This window comes from Cucurbita pepo, chromosome LG19 (assembly GCF_002806865.2).
Source record: "Cucurbita pepo subsp. pepo cultivar mu-cu-16 chromosome LG19, ASM280686v2, whole genome shotgun sequence".
In the NCBI taxonomy this organism is placed as follows: Eukaryota; Viridiplantae; Streptophyta; class Magnoliopsida; order Cucurbitales; family Cucurbitaceae; genus Cucurbita; species Cucurbita pepo.
This window is the reverse complement of record NC_036656.1, coordinates 1,175,763-1,200,864: the sequence shown is the minus strand read 5'-3', so window position 1 is coordinate 1,200,864 and position 25,102 is coordinate 1,175,763. Positions and strand designations below refer to the sequence as shown.

The 25,102-nt window shown below is 34.8% G+C and overlaps 3 protein-coding genes across 3 annotated transcripts; 1 reads left to right on the top strand and 2 right to left on the bottom strand.

The window, feature by feature from the left end:
- Positions 1-2,010: 2,010 nt before the first annotated feature.
- LOC111781809 (transcription repressor OFP1-like) lies at positions 2,011-3,208 on the bottom strand. Its single transcript, XM_023662517.1, has one exon. It carries the CDS (start codon positions 3,152-3,154, stop codon positions 2,111-2,113), a length of 1,044 nt encoding a protein of 347 aa, XP_023518285.1. The 5' UTR covers positions 3,155-3,208; the 3' UTR covers positions 2,011-2,110.
- Positions 3,209-8,844: 5,636 nt separating this feature from the next.
- LOC111781599 (U-box domain-containing protein 16-like) lies at positions 8,845-16,046 on the bottom strand. Its single transcript, XM_023662284.1, has 4 exons — positions 16,012-16,046; positions 15,923-15,928; positions 10,274-10,978; positions 8,845-10,132 (listed from the first exon to the last, which is right to left on the bottom strand). Exons 1-4 carry the CDS (start codon positions 16,044-16,046, stop codon positions 9,091-9,093), a joined length of 1,788 nt encoding a protein of 595 aa, XP_023518052.1. The 3' UTR covers positions 8,845-9,090.
- A 3,045-nt stretch (positions 16,047-19,091) lies between these two features.
- Positions 19,092-20,615, top strand: LOC111781128 (CBL-interacting serine/threonine-protein kinase 14-like). The gene has a single exon (XM_023661573.1). It carries the CDS (start codon positions 19,172-19,174, stop codon positions 20,423-20,425), a length of 1,254 nt encoding a protein of 417 aa, XP_023517341.1. The 5' UTR covers positions 19,092-19,171; the 3' UTR covers positions 20,426-20,615.
- The last annotated feature ends 4,487 nt before the right edge of the window (positions 20,616-25,102 follow it).

Here is a 25,102-nt window from a genome sequence, read left to right as displayed (position 1 = left end):
GTTAACAAGGAGAAAATTCTCCTCACTCTCTCTCTCTCGTTTCATATTTAAACGAGAATTCTCTATCTGGTTTGAGGTGAATCTTCAGGGGTCTCGACCATGTTGGTTTAGTGGACGTCTCAACCTTTTCTACACTCGAATTCTATGTACTAAATTAATAATCAATTATTATTAAGAAAAAAAAAAAACAGACAAAATGTTACGTATATACTAAATAATTTATTGTCGATGCTAAAGAAATTAAGAGGGTTTGATTCAATATGTGCGAATAATATCCACTCTGATCATAATTTTATCGAAGTTAACATGAACATAGCTCAACGAGTTTAAAATAATATTAAAAAATGAAAGCAGAGATTATGATTTTCGAGGTTTGAGTCTTCTATAATAACCGAGAATAAAACCAAAACATAGTTGAAGAACTTAAAAAGAGAATCTTACAAAAATGGTAGGTTTTATCATAGATATTCACCTTCGAACAAAAACCACTCGAATAAACAAATTACCTAATTCGATAAAATTACTTAATGAATAAAACAATTTTCGAGACGTTTCGTTTATGAATTTGAAATGTATGAAATTGTGTAGTTTGAGCTCGAGAAGTCTAGATTTGCACCGTATGCTTTTCGTGTAAACAAATAAATGATAATTTGTAAATAAGTTGTAGTCTAGACTTACTGTTCAGAAAACTCGAGCTAAAACCAAACATTATCTCATTTGACCTAAACTCTCGAGAAAAACGAGAATAGAGGAAACTAGAGAGAGAGAGCTTAAAGAACGAGCGAATGAGACGATTTCAAATCTATTTTAGTTACTAAATTAATTATTTACCATTTTTGTCGAGAATATATCTCTTAGTAAAACATAGGTAGTGGACCCACTTATATTATACACCTCAAAATTGCCAATTTTATAACGTTCCAACAAAAATACAACTTTAATAGTGTAGAAATGTGCTGTAAATATATTTCAATGGACAGATTGTAAAACACGTCTTTATGAGTGTCGTAGAAAGGTTTTCGACTTTTGACAAATGCTAAAATTTTAACGTTTTGATTTATAATATATGTCTTAACTAGTTGAATTATAGATTTATTTGTTAATCTCCTCGTGAAATGTTGGAGAACGAGAGGGAGTTAAAATAAGCTGAATATAGTGGTCATCTTGTCTCCTAGGATGTCTTTTTCCTCGTTATTTTTTTCGTCATATACTAAATCAATAAAATTCTATTGAGCATAATTTAGCCCGTCCATAGTATAGTGTTTTGAAAAATTAGAGCACCACCCTTTAGTTCTCCTCCCCAATCGATGTGGGATATCACAATCCACCTCTCTTCAAGGCCCAACGTCTTCGCTGACACTTGTTCCTTTCTCCAATTGATGTGAGACCTCCACCAAATCGACCCCCTTCGGGGCCCGGCGTCCTTACTAGCATACCGCCTCTACCCCCTTCAAGGAACAACCTCCTCGCTGGCACATCGCCCAGTGTCCGACTCTGATACCATTTTATAACGGCTTAGTCCTACCGCTAGCAAATATTGTCCTCTTTGAGCTTTCCCTCAAGGTTTTTAAAAAGCGTATGTTAGAGAGAGGTTTCCACACCCTTTTAAAGTATGTTTCGTTCTCCTACGCAGACGTGTGATATTTCAGAAAAACTTATGAACCAACCCAACCGATAAAATTTTCATTTATTTGAACCCAACGAAGTAACTTTATAACCCAACCCAACTCGAACTGGGTTAACCAAATTTTTCGGGTCATCTAGTTTTTTAGATACCCTTAGTTCATCCAAAGTATTATTCTTTACTGCGGCATACAAACCTCTAACACCAACTAGAGAAAAAAATACAGATCATTAAAGAATGTAATCAAGAAGTCAAATAATCGAACATCGACCCATCTCGAAAGGGTATAAATGGTATAAATTTTAACCGCCAATCTTTTTGCCTCCTCAACCAAAAAAACACATTTTTTTTTTTTTTCAATTTGTAATATCATAGATTCATAACACTAAAAGATTAAACTAAAAGTTCTATTAAAATTTGTTTTGAATTGGATTGAAGAACTGTACAAGAAATTGAGATGGGTTTTGGAATTTGAGTATGAAAAATTCAAACAGGGTACGTAAGATCAAACCAGATCTGCTTGAACACTTTGATTATAAGATCGTGATATTCATCGGCGTTCAAGCAGAGATAACATGCAAGAAGATCTTCCAAATCCTTTGAACCTCTAATGTTGTTCTCCACGATCATCTCCACCATTGATTCTCTGAAGTCCTTTTGTGGATCGTATGATGATTTCATCACCGCCAGGCTGTCGGAGAGGCTCCGCCGTGATGACGTGCTTTTCCGGCTGCCGATTTTCCGGTGTCCGATTTTGGGGGAGTGAATTCGGAGCCGTACGCCGGGGGAATTCGCTGCAAATTTCTTTGTCGGACTTGCTGCCGTTGTCGCTCCCGGTGTTGTCCTCTGTTTTGTGTGTTTCTTTTTGTGGTTTGTAATGATCGGCGGGAGGTCCAGTTCCGACAGGGAATCGAAGGAGCCGACGACGACATTGTCGGGATATTTCGACGACACGTCGATTACGATGTCGCGATCGAAGGATTGGGATTTGGCGGCGGGGATTTTGTCGGTTTCGAATTTGGGTTTGGGTACAGGGGAAATGTCGGAGGGTGACGTGGAGAATTCCGGTGGAGAATTTGATTTGGTTGAGATGGACTCCGTCGTAGTGCGGCAGCTGCAGCCGACGGAGGATGAGTTGACGACTTTCCCCGCCGACAACCGGGAACTAGTTCGTCTTCTTCCGGGGTTCTGCTGTTTTGATGACTTTCTCAGCAGTGGAGGCACCGGCAGCAGCGGCGGCGACAGCGGAGGGGAATTAATGCCTAACCCATCGTTGGATTCAAGCTCTCTAGTGAAATAGTAAGATTTTCTCGAACGAGACTGCGGCAGCGGTGGCGGCTGGGGCATTTGTGGCTGTTTCTTTTTTGACGGCGGCGGTGGCTGCCGGTGCTTTTTCTTAGAATCTAAAGATGATTGGTTGTTCGAAGATTTTCCTCTTGCACCGCCGCCGCCGCCGCCGCCCATTTCTCGTAGCTTGTATAACCAGGAGTTCGGAATCATATCCGATAAGTGGAACTTGTGATTTCCCATCGGAAAAGTTTCTCTCTCTAAAATCTCTCTGTTTTTCTCTCTCTTTCTCTCTGTTTCTGTGTGTTACAGAGTCGCCGGTGGGAGAGATAAAAAGGAGGGGCGGAAACAGTGGGGCCCACTGGGAAAAAAAAAAAAAAAGTGGGTATAAAGGGAAAACGGTGGGGTCCACGTGGTGATTTTCTTTTATTAATATTATAATTGTTTTGTTTTATTATTAATATATTTTGGTTTTAATTATAAAATGAGAAGAGATGGGTTAAATTACAAAATTGGAAAATTGATTTTTTTTTTACCGAAGTTCAAAAAAATTAAACCAAAATTTTAAAACTAAAAATAATTTTTATTTCTAAAATTTAACTAAAAACTCAAATATTTTCTTCAAAATTGAAAAGAAAAACAAAGGATTTACTAATAACTATCAAATAATTTAAGATAATTAAATATATATATATATATATATATATATATATATATATATGTTATTATCATAATTCAACCCTCCGGGATTCAAAAAACTAAAAAACTAGATGACCCGTGTTAGACAGAGACGACTCTCGACAAGGGTATGATATTGTCCACTTTGAACATAAGCTTTTATGTCTTTGCTTTGGGCTTTCCCAAAATGGCTTATACCAATGGAGAGAGCATTCTTTGTTTATAAACCCATGATCATTTCCTAAATTAACCGATGTGGGACTTTCATCATCCAACAACTCGAAAACCTTATCAACTTAACCTAGCTCGTAATGTTTGGGTTGGGTTACAAACTTATTTAGATTGGGTTAGGTTTAAATAAATAAACTTTATATAGGTTGGTTCATGAAATGACTCGAATTTGATTTAATGTTATAATATTATTTGTCATAATTTTTTACCTTTTTAAATAATTATACTTTTTATAATAAAAGAATAGGTAAATTGGTAGTAGGGTTAAAACAATAAGAGGTTTCCACATTCCTTTTGGCCGTTTATTTCTCTTTCAAGGACCCTTCTACGTGGCTCACATGCCATAAACGCCCCCATACACCAAATAAATGTCTTTTTTTTTATTATTATTATTTAAATAATTTTATTTTATTTGTTGAAATTAATTTGTTTATCCAAAATCCTAAAAGTTAAGGTATATTATTTATAATGTATTTATTATTTATTAGAAATTAAATTAAATTTTAATTTTAAATTCAATAATGTACTCAAATTATTGAAATTAATTATGGAGATAAACAAAATATTATTAGTTTATATTAAATTCTTATAGCATTCTCGTGTAACACCAAACATAGTTTTTTTTTATTTTCAAGTATCTGGTTTCTATACATCATATGTGACACCCGAGTAAAACAGAGATACATGAATGAATCGAGACCACATTTGAATGGGTGTGATCATGAAGATATGATAACTAAAAAATGCTTAAAGAATTGAAAGTCACGACCTATACCAATAATGTGCGCATTTCTTTTCGGTGGCTTAACCATTGGAACTCCATGGTTACTAAGCTTGGTTTGCTTGCTTAGAGTAATTCTATGTTGGGTGACTTCTTGATTTTACTAATATATGTGAGTGAGGACAAAACATGTTTGAAGGACTCGTGTTGGTCTGTGACGATAGTTTTCACAGTGGAGAGTAAGTAACACGGCCATATCGTAGGAGAATGTCGGGACCATTAGGTACAATTACATCTTACATCTTAAATATCACTGATCTTGTAATGAACAATTTGTTTATAATCCAGTCATAAGCCAAGTTCCTCTCACGCCATTGAAAGCATGGAGACCCAAAGTCTTGAAATAAAAAATCAAAGAACTGCTTATCTACTTACCCTATATAAGATTCAGTGTATTATATCTCGTAATATTATGTTTCCAGTTCTTATCTGAACAAGTATTCAAAATGGTAGACATCGAATCAGTTAAGAAAGTCATTTTCACTCGTGCAAATCAAAGAACAAGTTCTACCTGGTGGGAGCTTATAACTCACTCCGACTTAAGATCAAATCGCAAATGTGATACACTCACTCACATATCTCGACACGAACGATTTGAGTTTTGAGTTGTTTGGCTGAATAACCCTTGTTTCACCCGAACTAAACACATTTTGATGACCTAACAACAAATATAGGAAAATCAAACTCACATTCTCTCCAAAACCCTAATTTTCTTTCCTTTTCTCACCCATTTTCCCATCTCCCAAACAAGAACATGTTTTTCTATAATAAATTATAAAACAAAAAGACAAGAAATGTCTTGATGAGTTTGTCCCTATTCCCAAGTCCAGCCCATACTTGAGTAACTCCTCCATATTTACCTAAACAAACCAACGGCAAGACAAAATCTAATATGAACAACAAGAAGAAAAAGAAAAAAAAAAACATTCTCATGATCTTATCTCTTCGTAGATGAATCGACGGAATTTTAGCTTCGTTAACGGTTGAAAAATAGTTCAATTACTTTCGGTTCAATTACTAACGTACATTTACTTTCGGTTCAAAGATTAGAAACCCATCATGCCATTTGTCTGTGTATTTTGTCCGCCTGTCTGTCCTGTACTTGCATGCTTAGTTTTCTTAGCCAACATCTCCGTTTCCCTCGAACGAAGAAGCCCTGCTTATCCATATCCAACAATCATACTGTTTTCAGCTGAAAGACTCTATAACAGAACACCCTTTATAAAGGTGTTGAAACCTCTCCCTAGTAGACGCGTAATGGGGAAGCCCACAAGGAAAAGTCCAAAGAAGACAATGTTGGGATGAATACCAGTTCTACTATGTAACTCGTGTAACTTTGAAAGACACGTTTTAAAACCTTGAGGGGAAAGCCCTCAGCTTGAGCTGTTATAGACCGACTTTTTCAATAAAGTTCGTTGATAAGTCAGGAAAGAATTCAGCTACTTACAAGAACGATTACACGACACGTCTTATTATAGATTTATACATACGTCTCTAGAAACACGTAAAGTAGGGTAAGTGGATTGAAGAGAAGAGGTACAATAAAGGGTTTGTAAAGGTAGGGCATTGGGATTGAGTTGAAGATAGAAAATCTAAGTTAGAAAGGATAGGGTTTTGGCAGAGAAGAGTTTAATTGGGTTGGAAGAGACATTCTTTGTTACCCTTAAAACCATGTATTTGCCCCACAATTTGCAGGACACAGTGCCTTACAGACGTCCCACAACCTCTGGTCCCAAACAAGTTTAGGGTAGTGAGTGCCTTAGCGTGTTCATCTTTCTCACCTCCTAAAAAATTCACATATGGAATAAATGGCTTAATTTTGTGTAATGTTTTGCATTGTCCTCTTCCTCCTACCATATCATAAATGATGTCTTATTTAAGGCTTCAATAAGAATACGATAAACACCTTGAATGTCGGCTCGGTGCAAACCCTAACACAATAATTGTATCGTTACTAGTCGCCTCTTTAGCTTTAGCCGTAAAGCATGATAGTCGACTTGCTATAAAGTAGCTTATTCCGCTTGAGTTTTAAGACATAAGTATCTATTGATAGACAAATCTTCTCTAAAGTACAACAATTGCCTCATTACGACAGTAGTTTCTTTGATATGAATCTCGTACTATAGATCTTGTTGGGTTTGATCTAAGAGATCTGTGAATGCATTATTTAGTGGGTGTTTTTTTATTGATCTACTTTAGAAGATTATGAAAAATACTACTGTGAGATCTCACTTTGATCAGAAAGGGGAACGACCCATTCCTTATAAGGGTGTGAAAATCTCTCCCTAGCATACTCATGTCCAACTACTGTGAGATCTCACTTCGAGCAGAGAGGGGAACGACCCATTTCTTATAAGGGTGTGAAAATCTCTCTCTAGCATACTCATGCCCAACTACTGTGAGATCTCACTTCGATCAGAGAGAGGGGAGGTGTGAAAATCTCTCTCTAGCATGTTCATGTCCATAAGGAAAAGCCCAAAGAGAACAATATTTGTTAATGCTGGGCTTGAGCGGTTACAAAGAGTATCAGAGCCAGTCACAGGGCGATGTGCGAGCAAGAATGTTGGACCCTGAATGGGGGTGGACTGTGAGATATCGACATCGAACGGTGTGCCAGCAAAGACGGTTGGGGCTCCAAGGTAGATGGATTGTGAGACATCGGTTGAAGAGAACATTCATTACAAGGGTGTGAAAACATTTTCCTACTAGGAAGTCAGGATCTAGAGCTGAGCTTGGATTGATACAACTATTTTTTTGGTCGCGTAGTGGAATAGATATGTTTTATTTTTTAAAAGTATTGAAAAATGCATGCAAATTTTAAAAAGAAAAAAAGAAAAAAGACATGTCGGAAACAAAGTAAAATTATTACACCTACATGAGCTAGTTGTGTTGGGTGTTGCTTTCCTAGAACATAAGATGGTCCAAGTGCTTTAAATTTAGAGGCCCATCAACCATCATAATACAACCAACAAAACAACAAGACCATAGTTTTGTTGTGTTTGGACCATTATGGGCCATTAAATAGCTCTTATCCCCTTCCCAAATTCTTAACATCGATGCCCGTTTTTCGCATCGGACGACTCTGACATTTTTCTACGACACGATCACATTACAAACCGACACAGGTCAATTCAACATGCTTTGTCCTAACTCATATGTTTCTTAGAAAAAATTTTAGACGATCATCTAACATAGAATTGTTCGAAGTAAAGCATTGACGTGTAAAGAGCAAGGAAACAAAATTTGGCTAAAGTATTTCTGAGGAGACTCGTTAACTTGAACGAGTTTTAAACCCTAAAAAATAACTACTTAAGGTGTTTACGAAGATGTTCTTTAGGAAGTCCTAGGAATTGCCCTAAACATGAGTTGTTTCAATGTTTGGTTCGATGATTCCTAGATTTAAATTATCAAACATCGTTGTATAATCTTTTACACATTGACTCTAGTTGTTCTTATTTTTTTTCCTCGTTTGTTCATTAAGACATTGATGAAAAGTTTTCCTCGTCTCGGGATCAAAATTAAAAGGATAAACCCCTTTACACATGCACATCTAGAAAAATTCTCTCGAGAGATACGCTTTGTTCCAACGAAATGATCTCTCGTTAGTTTTTTATTGCTATTAGCATGCATGTTGTTGTAACGTACTTAGGTGGTCAGTCTAAGAACTCTGGTCGTTACCGTGCTAAAAACTTAGTAATTGAAAACGTTTGTGCTTATTTGAAAAACTTTTGGTGAGAAGCTTCCGTGCTAATGCAAGTGCATGCCAACAAGAATACGTATGTTCTCCGACCTTTTAATGGAGATATAACCTATTATGTGATAACAAATTATCAACTATTTTGCATAGTGAACTACATCAATACACCTATTTAATCTTTTGTTTCTTCTGCAAATGATCTTATCGTCGTTCTTATGACCAAACGCGATGTCATATAGATGGGTTTGTTGCTTTTGTCGGTAGTAATGAAATCGAAATAGAGAAATAGAGAAAGATTGAAAAAGATATCGAACGAAAAGGAAAAGCGGTAAAAAGACGAAGGGATCGAGAGGAGAAGAGAAGTGATGTTGCACCAAAAAAAACCCTAAAAGTTGTCTGTGAAGTTTGAAGTTTTGTTGAAATCAAGACACGAATCAAATTGAATCAATTCAGCTCCGTTCTTTTCACCCTAAGTTAAAGAGCCAATCATTGATATCTTAGAAATTTTATCGGGATCAATATTGAAATAGGAGGCGAAAATGGAAATGGAAAATTACGTCCCCGTTTCATAGACATCTCTATTTACGGGAAGTTGATTTATTGTATTGTATAAATGAATGGGTATTTTAGGAATTGAACTACACAAGATTACAACTATGACGTGTTGATCATTTTCTTCTCGAACAGTAAAAAAAATAAAAAAAAAAATTATAAAAAAAATAAAAATAAAAGTAAGATACATTAATTTACAAACAAACGTGTGGGTAAGAATTTGGATGAAACCTTCTCCTTCTAGCTATTAACAATTGCTCCTCTCGATGGACTAACAATGGCGGTGGAATCGCCGACCATTCTTGAAGAACTCACCATCGTTAAGTCTCCTCCGCCCACGCCGCCGTTTCTGTCCAAACCCGCCGCCCATCGTCGGAGTATTCTCAACAGCGACGCCGCTTTCCGCCGTCCCCTCATCGTCCCACTCCCCATCATCTCCCAAATGACTCTCTCAATTCCAGCCATCGATGCCAGCTCCGTCACCATGTCGGACCCACCTTGCCGGCACATTGTCACCAGAGCCGCCGCCGCGCTCTCTCGAGCCCTATCGGAGCCCTCTCTCAAAACCGCCCCCAATTTCTTAATCAGATTGAAAGCCGAAGCAATCGCCACAAATCCCCCTTTCCTCACTACCATTTCCAGAATCGTCACCGCCTCCTCCGGTAAACTGTTCATCACATGGCTCACCGTCTCCATAACCCCACCTTCAATTAACCTCCCGACGGTCTCTCGATCACCGGCTAATGTTAGAATCGTCACCAGAGCATCCCTCTTCGAACTAATCGGCCCGTCTTTGGCCAAATCGAGCAATCCCCTTATGACACGTGTCTTCCTTCCTAATCTCCGCCGGTAACTATGGACACTGGATAGGCTGAAGATTGTGGCAGCGGCGTTCCCTTTCGCCTCCCACGTGGCGCCGGACCGGAGCACCTCAATCACTCCAATCAACGCGCCGTCCGTCTCCATAATCAGAGACTTGTTCGCTTCAAGAATAGAGAGGTTGAGCACTGTCGTGACGGCGTTAACTTGGAGAGTCGGGTCGTCGGAGATGAGGTGACGTACAAGCAACGGCAGAGCTCCGGCTTGCGCGATGAATCCACGGCTGCCGGAATCTGTTTTGGCCAAAACGCGAAGCTCGTAAACGACGCCGTTCGCGTCGTTTACGGAATCTAATGGCGTTGCGAGTTTGTTAACAAGAAACGACGCCGTCATTCTCATTGCTTCCAAAGCCGCTTTGTTTAACGTAACGCCGTTAATACCCCCCTTGTTACTTTCCGTTACGNCCGTCATTCTCATTGCTTCCAAAGCCGCTTTGTTTAACGTAACACCGTTAATGCCCCCCTTGTTACTTTCCGTTACATCAAACGGAATTCTCTCCTGACGGCACCNACCGTTAATACCCCCCTTGTTACTTTCCGTTACATCAAACGGAATTCTCTCCTGACGGCACCACATCGCTATCAAATTTTTCAAAGCCCGGTTCGGAATTAGGTCCGTGTGGGCCAGAGTCTGACCTGTCTTGGGACACGTGTTATGCCCAGATTCAATCCAGAGCGTAATGGCCGCACGATCGTACGTATGACCTGTCGCCACGACTACAGGATCGTGCATTAAATCCAGACTAATCGGACACCTGAAATCCGCTGGTAAAGCCAAATCGGAGATCGAATCCTTCCGCTGAAATCCAGATCCCGGCGTCGATGCGCCGTAGAGAACGCATTTCGCGTAACGAACAAATCCGATCAACGCAATCACATCAGATCTCGATTTCTCATCCGTTTGATTCTGTACTTCGTCTTCCAGATTCTCGATTTCCTCTCTGCAACTCGAAGAATCTCGAAGATCAATCCTCGAGAAAATCTCTGACAACTCGGTATAATCCGGAACGATTTCGTCTCTAATCCGATCGATCGTTTTCAAAACTCTGAATCGAAGATCTTCATCTCTCGGATCGACGAAGGCGGAGGATTCGGAGCAATGATTTCTCAAGAGATAGAACAATTCCTCAACGTCTTCCGTTAATCCAGCGTCCTTCACAGGAAAAATATCAAGAAGAGTCGATAAATCCAAGGTGAGTTCATGAAAATTATTAGCAATAGATTCGTTCTGTGTAAGTAGCCACATCTTGCTTCCANAAAAAAAAAAAAAAAAAAAAGTCGTGTCCAGATTCCAAGTGGAGACTTAGGCTCACGCGCAAACGAATATAATAAATAATTGAAATAATTGCATTAACAAAATTATTTAATTTAATTTTAAATTTATGAACTTGAGAATTAAAAAAATGGAGATTAGATGACAATTTTTTATTCGGTTGGAAAATAGGAAATTGAAGACGGCAAGTGCACAATAGCTGCCGCCGATTTTGAATATATTAATGTTCTTATTTATGTTGTAGGGTATGTTGAATCCCGACATGGATTGAGAAGTCTTCCCCGTCTCGTCTGCTCGGAACAAAATTTTTACAAAAAATATATTTTTTCAAGAAACTATTCATTACAAAAAACAATTATATATATATATATATATGAAATTTTGATTTGTTGAGTAAAATATTTAGATTTTTGTAATATTATGATTAGTATTATTATGGCGTTAAAAAGGGAGTAAAAAATGGAAAATGTATATTGTATTTAAAATAAAGTTAATTAGATAAATAAAATAAAAGGGGCAGTTTGGGAAATTTGGTGTTAAATTGGAAACGACAGCCACAATGGGGTTGGAATTGTCGGCGGTCGCCCATATGTTTAAATGATTAATTAAATAATATATTTTTAGGGCATTTTCCAGCGAGGATTTTGTATTTAAAAAAAATAATAAACTTTTAGGATTTATTTAAAAAAGTTGAAGGATTCTGTTTGGGAGGCTGGAAAATTCCAGACGGTAAGAAAAGTATTTATATCTCCGAATTTGACTTTATATTATATATATAATATTTGTTTTTTAATGTCAATTTTATACTAATCATAAAATGTCAATTTTCACAAATATTTATACCAAAATTATAAATACAAAATATTTATTAATTTTATATTTTATTTTTAAAAAAATATTTTTAATTTTCAAAAGTTTTAATAATATCTCTAAAATTCTAAAAAAAAAAAAATTTAATCTCATTTTCTTACTACACAGCTAAGAATCATTAACATCTCATTTTAAAAATATTATTGAAACGACCCTATCCATTAATACCCAGGAAAATAAATATAAATTAATTAAATATTAAGAATAAAATAAAATATACTACCGATCAAATCATAAAGAAAAGAATATTAAGATATATTCCATAACTAATATATTTGGAAAGAATATTAAGATATATTCTCCAAATATTATATCAACAAAGAATCACTCTGTAAATATATATATTTTAATTTTTAAAATTTAAATATATTATTAAAAAATTTAAAGGTATATTTGTGTATAAAGTGGGTCAATTTAATTAAAATGAAGAAAATTCAATATATTCGCCCTCCAATCTTAGAAGTCTTCAATGGGAGTCCACGTGGGGTCAACTCTAGCAGCCAAGTTGGCAAGTTTTATGACTTTTCTTTTTTTAAATAAATACAAAATGTATTCGAAATTACCAAATATGAATTATACATTTAAAAGAAATCATAATAAAATTGAACAAATTTCAAACTAAAATAATATTTTAACATTATATGGTTTGAACGTTATGTTTAAATTGACAATAATTTAATTTATTATTTTTTTAATTTTATAAATTTTATATAGTTCGACTTTATTATTAAAAGTAGAAGAAGCCAAACTTGTAAAATATGCAATTTATTTTTCAAATTACGAGACAATTAGGTTTTATATCTTCGAGTAAAAAGGTTATTAGAGGCTCGATGTTCTATCTCCATATTGCATCGAAAAAAGAATGTATGAGTTGTCAGTTGTATTTAGCGAAATAGGGTCGTTCAATTTTTATAAAATTTATTACTAAAATACCCTTAGGGAGGGAAAAGGGAAAAGTCAACCAAAAAAAAGGTTTTTTTTTTTTTTTTTATGAGAAGAAAAATAAAAAAAAATTTATAAGTCCCATAAAGTTTATGGATAAGCGACGGGTACCGATCAAACGAATGAATTATGTCTTTCTACTAATAGGTTCATGGATGTGAATGAAATATTTCTACTTTAAGAAATAATACACCGTCAAATTTAAAAATCGAGAAGGATTGAAAATGATAAGAAAATAAATATTATTTAAAATTTAATAATTATAAAGAATAAATTGATTGACCAAAAATAATATTTAACGTTATTTTATATTAATAAATTTATTTCATTATAAATGAAATATTTATCTCAATAATATCATTAAATTTTTTTAAATAAGTTTTATAATATTATTATAATTAATATTGGATTGAAACAGCTAACACGGTAACTCAAACAATACTCTTAAACTTTCAAAATAATTTTAAAATTACTTTTTAATTTTCAAATGTGTTTTAAAAGCACGGTTTAATTTTTAAGAATCTCATTAATACCCTTAAAAAAAAATTAAATTTTCAAAAATATCTTTAAATATTTTTTTAAAACTTAAAAAATAGCTTTAAACTTTTTTTTTAAAAAATTAATAAAAATATATGGATTGAACCATATTTCAAAAATAAGTTAATATTTGAAAATAATTTAAGAGATATTTTTTAAAATTTTTAAAAAATTGTAACTTTCTAAAATTTAAGGGTATTTTTTCTAAATAAAATTATTTATTAATTTTTTAAAAATTTTAGGAATATTATGTAAAATTTATAGGGGTATTTTTGGCCTATTTGTTTTGTTTGAATAATAAATAAATAAATAAATAAAGAAGCTTTTTAATTAATGGGCAATACCATATGATGAATTAATTCATTTTTGAGACAAAGTGATTATGATACCACCAAACATTTTCCCAACACTTCATCATCTTTCCTTCTAACCACTTAAATTCATTTTTTATTTGATTTTTTAAGATGTTAATACGAGCATGTTTTAGGTTTGAGAAGAACCGAGCAGATTACCTATTGGAGCTAAGTTGAAAATCTTGATGATCTCGTGAGTAGTTGAAATACCACCACGGTCGTTTTTGGTGATCATGTAAGTAGATTTAAAAGACATTTAAAAGACAGGGTAACTTTTCTAAAGATTAATGTTCTATCTTTTCCGTCAATTTAAACGTAGTTTAATGGATAAGATGTACTTTCCTCTCGACTTGAATGAAAAAAAATGTTTGATTTCTAATTATTGGTTTTATCGAACTAAAATACTTTATATTTTTTTTACAAGAATATTGTAACAAATAGGGGTGTTCATATGACCAAAGAACCCGACCAACCTATATTACTTAAACCCAAACTATAAAATGTTGGGTTGGGTTAGGTTAGATTTTTTTTTTCTGGGTCGGGTTGAGAAATTAAAAATTCAGATTCGTTTACGAGCTAACTTTTTTTTTAGTTGAGTCAATATGACCAAAGAACCCGACCAACCCATATTACTTAAACCCAAACTATAAAATGTTGGGTTAGGTTAGATTTTTTTTTATGGGTCCGATTGAGAAATTAAAAATTCAGATCTGGTTTACGAGCTAACTTTGTTTTTAGTTGAGTCAACTGGACCAACCAAAAAATAGAGTTACAATCTAGCCCAACCCTACCCTACTTTTAGATAGGATTAATGGTGAGTAACTAATGGTTGAGTCAACCCGACCAACCAACCAAACCTGAAAATAGAGGGTTACGTTGGGTTGACTTGTTGACTCTATTCCCGTTGTAAGATCAGCAACTCAATCAAAATTCATAAAATAAATCATCATTTTCCACGTTGGATTTTTTTAATATTTAAATACATTTTCTCTCTCTTAAGTATATAGAAAAAGAGAAATATTCTGTAATAGTAGTTGAGAAGAAAATGGATGCTTTATAATTTAATAATAAAATTATTAACAATAAAGTTGAATTATCGTAATTAAAATTAATTATTTTGATGTGATATCTTATCTTCTTTTTTTTAAATAACACGTGTAATCTTTATCCACAATGGCAGTTGAGCTGATTGTTTTGGAAGTTTGTTATGTTTTTTTTTTTTAATTTAATTTACAAACTTTAATGTTATGATTATTTTATGTTGACTATTTTCTAAATTATAAAAACATAATAACATTTACGCCGATGCCGACATTGTTTAATTACTAATCGACCCAAAAGCCTAAGCAGTTTTCTTGAGTATTAATACGTCTGAGAGTATTTTTCGAAGGCTCTCGTGCACATTCAAAAGTGATCATCACTGTATGCACGATTCTATAAGTTACGCTCTTCAGTTGGTACAACAGATGTTCGGAGGTGAATTTGACCTTTGACTGAATCTATTATCAGTGCTAGCGATCATAGAACTAATGAAATGTGTCATTTGTGGTGCTCGTTCACGTTCTTAGAATCAAACTTATTGTTCGATAAAAAAAGTAGGATTGGGGAGGACCAACTACGGACGATCTAAAAGATTTTTACGGAATGTCCTATTCTTGCCCGAGCTTTCCAAGCAACACCTCCCTAATTCTTCTAACAGAGAATTAATATGAACGGGACAGAGAATAATACCCTACTCAGATGTTAAATCACCAATTCACCCAACAACTTAATGTGACAGCAAATCCGCTAGTATCAAATATTGTCTGTTTTGGCCTAACATGTTGTCATCAGTCTCACGGTTTTTAAAACGTGTCTACTAAGGAGAGATTTCCACATCTTTATAAGGAATGATTCGTCCCTTCTCCAACCGATGTGGAATCTCACATTTAAACTAACGAGTTGTAGTAAATTTAATGTCATATTAACACTCTAACACTCTTCACTTGTGGATAGGCTCGATAAGTGGAAATCAATATTAATCCGGAAGAAAATGACATTATTCGATCTCAAACTTCCAACTCTGATACTATGTCAAATGTAACGGTTACAAAAATAACAAAATAAAAAATTATATTAACCAATCGCTGGCAACTCCAAGAATTCCGGCAAGTCACCGAAATTCTCAGGCAACCTCTCCCAAGAACACGCTCGTCCCCCCTCTCATTAAGTCTAACTACCTCGTTCTGCCCACCAAAAATAAAAAACACACAGGAACATCAAAAACGAGTGGGAAGGAAAGAAAGAGGGCGACGAACGGTCACGAAACCTCATGACACCGCTGTATAGTATAGATAACGCCATGGAAGAGAGGACTAACGAGCCAGGGAGCACCTTAAAGCACACAAATGATTACTACCAATCCGTGTCTAGCTTTTCTCGGGAAGAGGATGAATATTTTAAAAAATTAAATTTATAACCATTATTTTAACTTATAATTTTTTTTACTTTATTATCTATTTTTTAAAACATTTTAAAAAACCAAACCACTTTTTTGAAAATTAAAAATTATTTATTAACAACTTGATTTTTATTTTTTTATTATTATTATTATTTTTTTTTTTGAAATTAAGTTTAGAATNAAAAAAAAAAAAAAAAAAAAAAAAAAAAAAAAAAAAAAAAAAAAAAAAAAAAAAAAAAAAAAAAAGCAATATGGGAAGGGCTTTCTGGGAATCAATCGTATGATATCATTGGGCCTAGTGAATTAGTGGCCCAAATTAATGGGCTGTGAACACCATCAATAATCCATGGGCTTGGGCTGTTTGTATCCATAGTGAGTTTGGGCTTTCTCTGATGAAGTTGGGCCAGATATGGGCTTGGGCTTACACTTTTTCTTTTTTTATTTTTCCTAAAGAAAAAAAGTGCCATATCATTAAATATGAAAATCTTTTGATAATTCAATTTTGTTAATAAGCTCAAACTATTTTTTCATTTTTTAATTTCTAAAAGATATTATATTTTCATTATGTTGAGTTACGTTTATGTTTTTTTCTTTAAACGGTCATTTGCAAATTTTGTTTACGATACGTGAGAATGGAATGTTTTAGAATAAGATGTCTCGAAATTCACGGATAATTACAGCTAGTGATGATTGGCATGACCTCTTTCGAAGCCTTTTTATAGGAAAATGAGCAAATTCCGGGGTGGTGAAATGAGCATGAACAAAGCAAGTCGTTAAGTTTAATAGTATACATTGTGGAGAAATTAATTTTTTTTTTTTTTTTTAGAATTGGGTTGTGAAACAACCTCGGGTTGGGTACTAATCCAACCAACCCGAACTTTTGGGTTAGTCTAAAAAAATTTCTCAACCCAACCCAACTTGACCCATGTACCGTTCTAATCCATATTACGTTGTGGGTTAGCCTCAACTTTAGTGAGAATAATTTTGTGAGAAAGGTACACATTGTGTGCTTGGATAATTAACCACGAACGTCACCAAAAAAGTGTGATCTAAATTACCCGTGAGACTCAATTTTAGCAAAAATGATTTTGTGGAAAAATTGCACGTTGTTGTATGCTGGGTAATTTAAGCTGCAAGGTCACCCAGGTGATCCATGTCACCTTATGAGGTAAACCTATAAAAAAATTGTGTGCTCTATTATCCGGTAATTAATAACTCTTATATAGGATTGTATAAAGAATAAAAGTTAACAACCTGTCAACCCAACTTGAAAATAGAGGGTTGGGTGGTGAAAATTTTTGGATTGGGTTACCAATCCAACCAACTCGAACGTTTATGTTGGGTAAAAAAGATCAGTCGACTCAACCCAAACCATATACACCCATAATATCTAGCTCCAATAGGAGAGTTTTCGGGAGGGTTTTACTAAGTATAAGAGTTGGGTTAAGAGAACTAACCCTGGGATGACTCCAACGTTTGTACGTTTTTAAATGCTTCCACTTCGTAGTTTACGAATTTTTTAATTTTCAAACTATGTTATCTAAAGAAAAAAAAATATATAATTTATGGAATTTTTGTAAATATGAAATAATTTGAAAGAAAGAAATAGAGAAATTAGGAAGTGAAGTTTTCAACAAAAAGCAACGTTACGTTCCATGCCCTCTATTCCATACACAAAAAATCAAACATACCACATGGTTGGCCACAATTTTTTATGCTTATGTCACCCATGGACCCCACTCAAAAGTTTTTATATTAAATACAAATTAAAATATAAAAATTAAGAATTCGTTCACACGATCGACCCCGTAAAATTATCTTTTCGTATTAACTTTCGAATCATATTTAAAATTTACTCTAAAGTTAAAAGAATATTTTGTAGAAAACCCTTAAAATAATAAAAATTATAAACACTCAATTAAATAAAACATATGACTCGAGAATCCGACAAACTTAGACTATCTAACCCAAACTATAAAGGTTGGGTTGGGTTGGGTTAGTTTTTTTTTTCTCGTTTTGGGTTGAATTTTTGGAAAATAAAAATTTTTGGTAAGTTTATATTAAAAATAAGGTTATGAAGATTAAAATATTTGACGTTTGTAACTAATGTTAGTGATGTATTGTGACTTATGAATTGTGAGATTCACGTCATTTGGAAAGATGAACAGACCATCCCTTACAAGAGGGTATAGAAATCTCTCCCCAGCAAACATGTTTTAATAACCTTGAGGGAAAACCCGAAAGGGAAAGTCTAAAGAGGACAATATCTATTGGTTGTGGGTTTGAGATGTTACAAATGGTATCATAATCAGACACGGGGCAGTGTGCCAACGAGGACATTGACTCCCAAGGGGGTGGATTTTGAGATCCCACCTTGGTTGGAGAGGAGAACAAAACATTACTTCTAAAGGTGTGGAAACCTGTCATTAGCAGACACGTTTCTAAAAGGAAAACCCGAAAGGGAAAGCCCAAAAATGACTTATGCAACATGTACAGTAGAGAAGTAGGATTTACAATCTGATAACCCAACTGGGCTGGGTTGTAAAGAGTTGCTCGGGTCACCAACCTAACGAATCCAAATTTTTAGAGGGTCGAAACGGTCTTTTCCATCAAACCCATTTACTTCCTTAATGAATAGTCAAATATACAATCCAAAACAATATAATTCTTTTCCCATTAGGTTATACGACTTGACTTTATAACTTTCCAACCATTGCTCCTAAACTTCAAACGCGGTATCTACACACTTCAATAAATGTGCCTAAAATATTTAACCCTAAGGTTTTAATTTAACAATCTTTTTCAATTATTTTTTTTTTTTAGCCTTTTAAATAAATAAATAAATAAAATTAAATTAAATTATCATAAGGTGGACCCCACCACTCCCAAAACCCCCCCCTTCAAATACCAGAGTTCGATCCGGACTGGCTGTATCAATTTCCTCTTCTCTCACCGATTTCCATGGCTGAAACAAATGCCCAAAACCAAGCATTGAATTAAACTACCTTCTTCATTTTGTACTGTCACCATGCCGGAATTCGACGGCGGCGACCCTTCACCGGAGGGGATTCTGTTCGGAAAATATGAACTCGGGAAGCTTTTAGGCCGTGGAGCCTTCGCGAAGGTCTACCATGGCAGAAACGTTCATACAGGAAAAAGCGTTGCGATTAAAGCTGTTAACAAACTCAAGGTCTTAAATGGCGGTTTCACGGCGCACGTTAAGAGAGAAATTGATATCATGCGCCGCCTCCGCCATCCCAACGTCGTTCGTCTTTTCGAAGTTCTTGCAACGAAGACGAAGATTTATTTCGTAATGGAATTCGCCAAAGGCGGAGAGCTTTTCACGAAGGTTTCCAAAGGACGATTCAGTGAGAATCTCAGCCGTCGATATTTTCAGCAATTGATTACCGCCGTTGGATACTGTCATTCCAGAGGAATTTTTCATCGCGATTTGAAACCGGAAAATCTCCTTCTCGATGAAAATTTCGATCTCAGAGTTTCGGATTTCGGACTCGGTGCTTTAACGGATCAGATTCGACCCGACGGATTGCTTCATACACTCTGTGGAACTCCGGCGTACGTCGCGCCGGAGATTCTCGCGAAGAAAGGCTACGACGGCGCGAAGATCGACGTCTGGTCTTGCGGTATAATCCTCTATGTTCTTACTGCCGGATTTCTTCCGTTTAATGATTCCAATTTAATGGCGATGTATCGGAAGATTTACAGAGGCGATTTCCGGTGTCCGAAATGGACGTCGCCAGATCTCCGGCGGTTTTTATCGCGGCTTTTGGATACGAATCCGGAGACGAGGATCACCGTCGATGAGATTCATCAAGATCCGTGGTTCAGAAAGGGATTTCAAGAGGAGAAGATTCAATTCGAGGATTATTCGGTTTCAGAGCTTTACGGCGATATGAACAATGCGAAATGTTTGAATGCTTTTGATTTAATTTCGTTCTCTCTTTGCTTCGATTCAACTGGATTGATCAACGAGACGGAATTTTCGTCCGATGTTGAGAGGTTTCTCTCCGCCGAATCGCCGGAGAAGATCATAATGACGGTGGAGGAGGTTTCGAAGTCGGAAAATGCGGCGGTGGAGAAGAACGGTTGGGGAGCTAGAGTGGAAGGGCACGACGGCGGATTCGTCGCCGTTATAGAGATTTTCCGGCTGACGGAGGAATTAGTGGTGGTTGAGATCAAAAACAGAGTGAGGGAAATCGATCAAATTTGGAAAGAAAAATTAAGACCTCAACTCGATTGTTTGATCTACCAGTCGGAATAATAGATTCCGGCTTCCGGGATTTGACCGGAATCTGATCGACGACGACGGTGCAGTCGACTGCCGGGTTTCCTGTAAACGGTTTCTTTTTTCCCGGGTTTTTTTAATTTTTTTTTTTCCTTTAATTTCTCTTAATGGGCATTTTTGTAAATACACTAACTTTCATGCTTTATACATTTTTACTTTTTATATATATATATATTTACAGTTTTAATATTTTTAAAATTAGAAATTTGTTTATTTTACACAACTATTTACGAAAAATTTATTAAATTATTTAAATAAGATTAAATTAAATATATTCATATATAATTGTATTTTAAGAAAAAAAAATATTAATTGTTTCAGTTCAATCTAAATTAATTTTAAAGAAATTAAAAAAAATCAACCATCATAATATTACAATAATTATTTGGATAAAATACACTTTTTAATTTCATTTATATTTGGAAGGAAATTATTTAAATAATACGGAATAATTAACCAAAAATTGATGAAAATAATAATTATGTACCCTAAGGTACATGTTTAAATAGTAATTAATTATACATTTTTAGTATCAAGAATTTAATCATTTATAAAAATATGTATGTAATATCTTCTTTTAATTTAATAACGGTGGAGGTGGAGAGAACAAACAAACCACTATTTATAAGGGTGTGTAAACTTTCTCCTAAAAGATGACAATATCTGGATGCTTCGTTACATCGAACCATCAACTTATAGTATTATTATTAATATTTTATGCATTAAATCATGCTCGGGTTGATAAAATACATATAAACAAAACATTACTGAAAGCCTATGTTAAGTTCTCGTTCAACCTTCTAGATTTTTCTATTTACTAGATTTGAAATATTTTAAAAAATTAAATATTTTAAATAAATAATGCAATTTTTTAAAACCAAATGCATAGTTCAAAGATATTAAAATAATAATAATAATAATTTAACCTTTTAAATTTGAAGGTCAATTATAGTCTTAAATATTCTATTAATCGAGGATAATAGCTTATTACATATTTATTAAACAAAATAAAAAAATAATTAAACATAATTAAAGTTTATAATGATGTAATAAAAGTGATAGAAACCTAGTTGGTTTATCTATATTAATAGCTAATAATATCCCATCTTTACTAATTAGGTAATAATTACGCATGGAAGTTGAAACCAAATCATACCACTTTTCTCCATTAACAATTTTAAAGGTTAATGGACTCTAATTTTGAAAATTTTAAACCAAAATAATTGATAATTATTTAAAATATTTAACGTGCACGTATAATATACTAGGTCCTGTAATTGCATTTTCGAATCGATTAGTGGGTCATGTGTAGTGTATAAAGTACACATTCGAGCTGCCCATCAAGATAGTACGGTAGGAAAATAGACTATTATGATAGGTCCTGTCATTGCATTCACATGTTTTTGCATTTTTAAATACTCAAGCCACGTGTTACTCCTATNATTGCATTTTCGAATCGATTAGTGGGTCATGTGTAGTGTATAAAGTACACATTCGAGCTGCCCATCAAGATAGTACGGTAGGAAAATAGACTATTATGATAGGTCCTGTCATTGCATTCACATGTTTTTGCATTTTTAAATACTCAAGCCACGTGTTACTCCTATTTTAAGTTAAGGCAAGACATTCATATATAACTGACGGCAAGAACATGATACATGCATAAAATAGTTGCATTTATTTTTTTAGACTGAGACTAGAATATGATGTTTGTCTTTTGTTATGTCGTTTCAAATATGTTCTCAAAACCTGTAACTCCATGATTGTGTTTTAAGTGAAGTATTTCTGCATTCAATTGATGGGTAGACATTGACAATATTAAATTAAGTAGAAAATTTTGGATCGTTACATAATATTTTTTTATTTTAAGAAAGACGACAAAATTAAAAATTAGAATACCAAACTAGAAGGATCATTTAGGGGCTTAGTTTTTAAAATTATAAAATAAAATGAAATTAATAAACAATTTAGGAATGTTCTAGACCAAACTTGATGACGTAGTCCATTACTTTAAGTATTCACATTGCAATTTACACGTCGGATTTGGAAATCGAATTTGTTTGTATTATTTAAGAAATTATTTAAAATATAAATTTAAAATTCATTTGGATTTTTACCTAAAAGACAAAGCCATGCACTTAAAATATGAACGTTGAATGGCCCACCGGAAACCTGTTCTATGGGTTAATATAATTTAAATTTAAAAGTGAAATAATCATTACTTAATTAATTAAGTAATATTTAAAATGTCGTATTTAAACAAACTTTGTCTTATTATTATTATTCTTAGCATGCTTGGAATTGTGTTTTATTAATCATGATTAATCTATTTTTGTGTTTCATATCCATCGAGATACTTTCCCATTAGGATTAGTATGGATGTATATCTTACAACATATATGTGGGCCTTTTCCTCTGTAGTGTCTAGTAGTCTATTAACAAGTGCTAGCCCGACAAGTTAGATCTAAGGGTTCATATACGATCCCAACTGGTGGGTCTATGTGTGCATGTGTGGGTCGTGTATAGGGAAGTACTACACATACAACCTTACCTTGACTAGAAAGTAGACTAATGTCATGCCATGAAATATTTTGATGAAAGGATAAGTTCCACAATGATTGCTTGTGTATACATTTTATGATCTCAAGAGTGGAGTTACTTACTAAGTACCACGTGCTACTTTTCATTTTCAAGTAAAGGTAAGAAATCTAATGTAAGGATGACCACGCGCTCTTATTATGATTATCGATCTTCTGACTTTCCATTTTTCTTGCTTTTCAATTTAGTTCTGAAGAATGATGAAACTGGACTTAAATGATGACACCATGTGTCGGGAGCATGTGTGGTGTCACAACCATTATATGAAGAGAGTAGGTTGTAACTCTGACGTTGAGACAAACAAAGCAATGACTCTCAAGTGGCGCTCATCCAATCACACGAGGGTCAAGACATATGAGTGTCATAATGAGAGCGAGGAGGACTGTGCATCATCCAACACACCATATAATATGTGCATTGAAGAGAAGACGAGACATGAGCAAGATAGAGCAACGAGTAGGCAAGAGTGTCAAAGATAAGCTTGTTGAAGGGTAGGGTTTCGAGCCTTAACCTAAAAAATTGGGATTCCTGAGGAAATTTGGATATGTGGTTCTGGAGTCAAGTTCGTCCATATGAAATATGAGAACTCACCAAATTTGGTATCAATTGAACCCCGGACGGGCACTCCACGACACTGTATGTCCGTTCTCCAAAATCATTTCTACACCCGCCATTGAAAATGCCTCAACGAGGAGGCATGGTGTCAACTCTCCACCACCCTTGAGTCATTGAGGCTTAAGCGAGCTATCCTATAGCACATACGTGTGTCACAGTGAGGGCGAGCGGCGAGACAAGTGTCTCAGACGACTTCCTTTAAATTAAGTTTTTCAAGGACGGTGTCAAATGGCATAGGTGTGATGATATTGCACCCCAACTCTTGTGTTAGAGGTTGGATCTACACGCACTATCCAATACGGAATTCATAAATGATATGATATGCACATGAGAGGGTCCAATGCCTTGATAAAACTCAGATGGATGAATGGATGTTCAGGATGTCCTGATATTATGAACATCAAGTGGGACCGTTCTCGATGGCACGACTGAGTAAGTTATGATGGCCGATGATACCCCATGACTTGGGATGATGTTAAGGCATATGAGCCATGTTAATCGGAAACCGAAATGATATTGAGATGCAACGTTGCATTGAGAGACTTTGGTCTCAAGTAGAGGCAAGATTGACTCATATGACTTGGCCGAGTATAGAAGCAAGTCAGTTGAGTCGCAAATGATTGAAAATATAGGTGTGCATGTGTGGCCAAACAAATTTGGTTTTCACACGAGTTATGTTTGGTGAACGAAGACAAATCTTGCCTAAAGTCTAAAGAAGCCACAAAGTTGGACAAAAAATGAGTATGTGGCTTGAGTTTTCCTGAAGGCTAGTTGTGAACGTGTCAAGATTAAGACACCACACGGTTGAAAAAGTACGACCATGACACACGACATATAAAGGGCCAATGGTTAGTTCTTATCCCATTTTCTATTAACAGACCAATCCAGGAGCCTTGGGACTCACTCTCTCGAGGTGCTTTTAGTCCTCTCCTTTTTTAATTGGACTTATTCTCTCCCCTCGATACATGAATCAATAAATGTCGAGTTCGATCATGTACTATTTACATCAAAACCCTAGAAAAATTAGAGTTCTAGTGGAACAGAACAAACGATGTCGAATCAAGAGCATCTTCATTCCTATCTAATATAAAATGGTGGGTGTGAGAATCCACAGTAGATCATGTCATTCAAGTCGCACGTTGCTTTCTATCACATCGTTTTAAACGAAGTTTTACCATAACCTCTAATTTCCTGCAATTAGTATGTAATTGATTCCTTTATGGAATCATGTACAACAATGATTGCGTGGGAGATCGACTCATTAACCTGTAAGATGGTGATTGTTGTCTTATACACTAAACTAATTTTTAATAGACTAAATGTGTAACAACTCAAGCTCACCACTAGTATATATTGTCTTCTTTGGACTTTCCCGGGCTTCCACTCAAGGTTTTTAAAATGCACCTGCTAGGAAAAGGTTTCCACACTCTTACAAGAGAT

Coding starts and splice junctions, on each gene's coding strand:
- LOC111781599 (XM_023662284.1), bottom strand. CDS start 16,046: ATGGCGTTATCTATACTATACAGCGGTGTCATGAG.
- LOC111781809 (XM_023662517.1), bottom strand. CDS start 3,154: ATGGGAAATCACAAGTTCCACTTATCGGATATGATTCCGAACTCCTGG.
- LOC111781128 (XM_023661573.1), top strand. CDS start 19,172: ATGCCGGAATTCGACGGCGGCGACCCTTCACCGGAGGGGATTCTGTTC.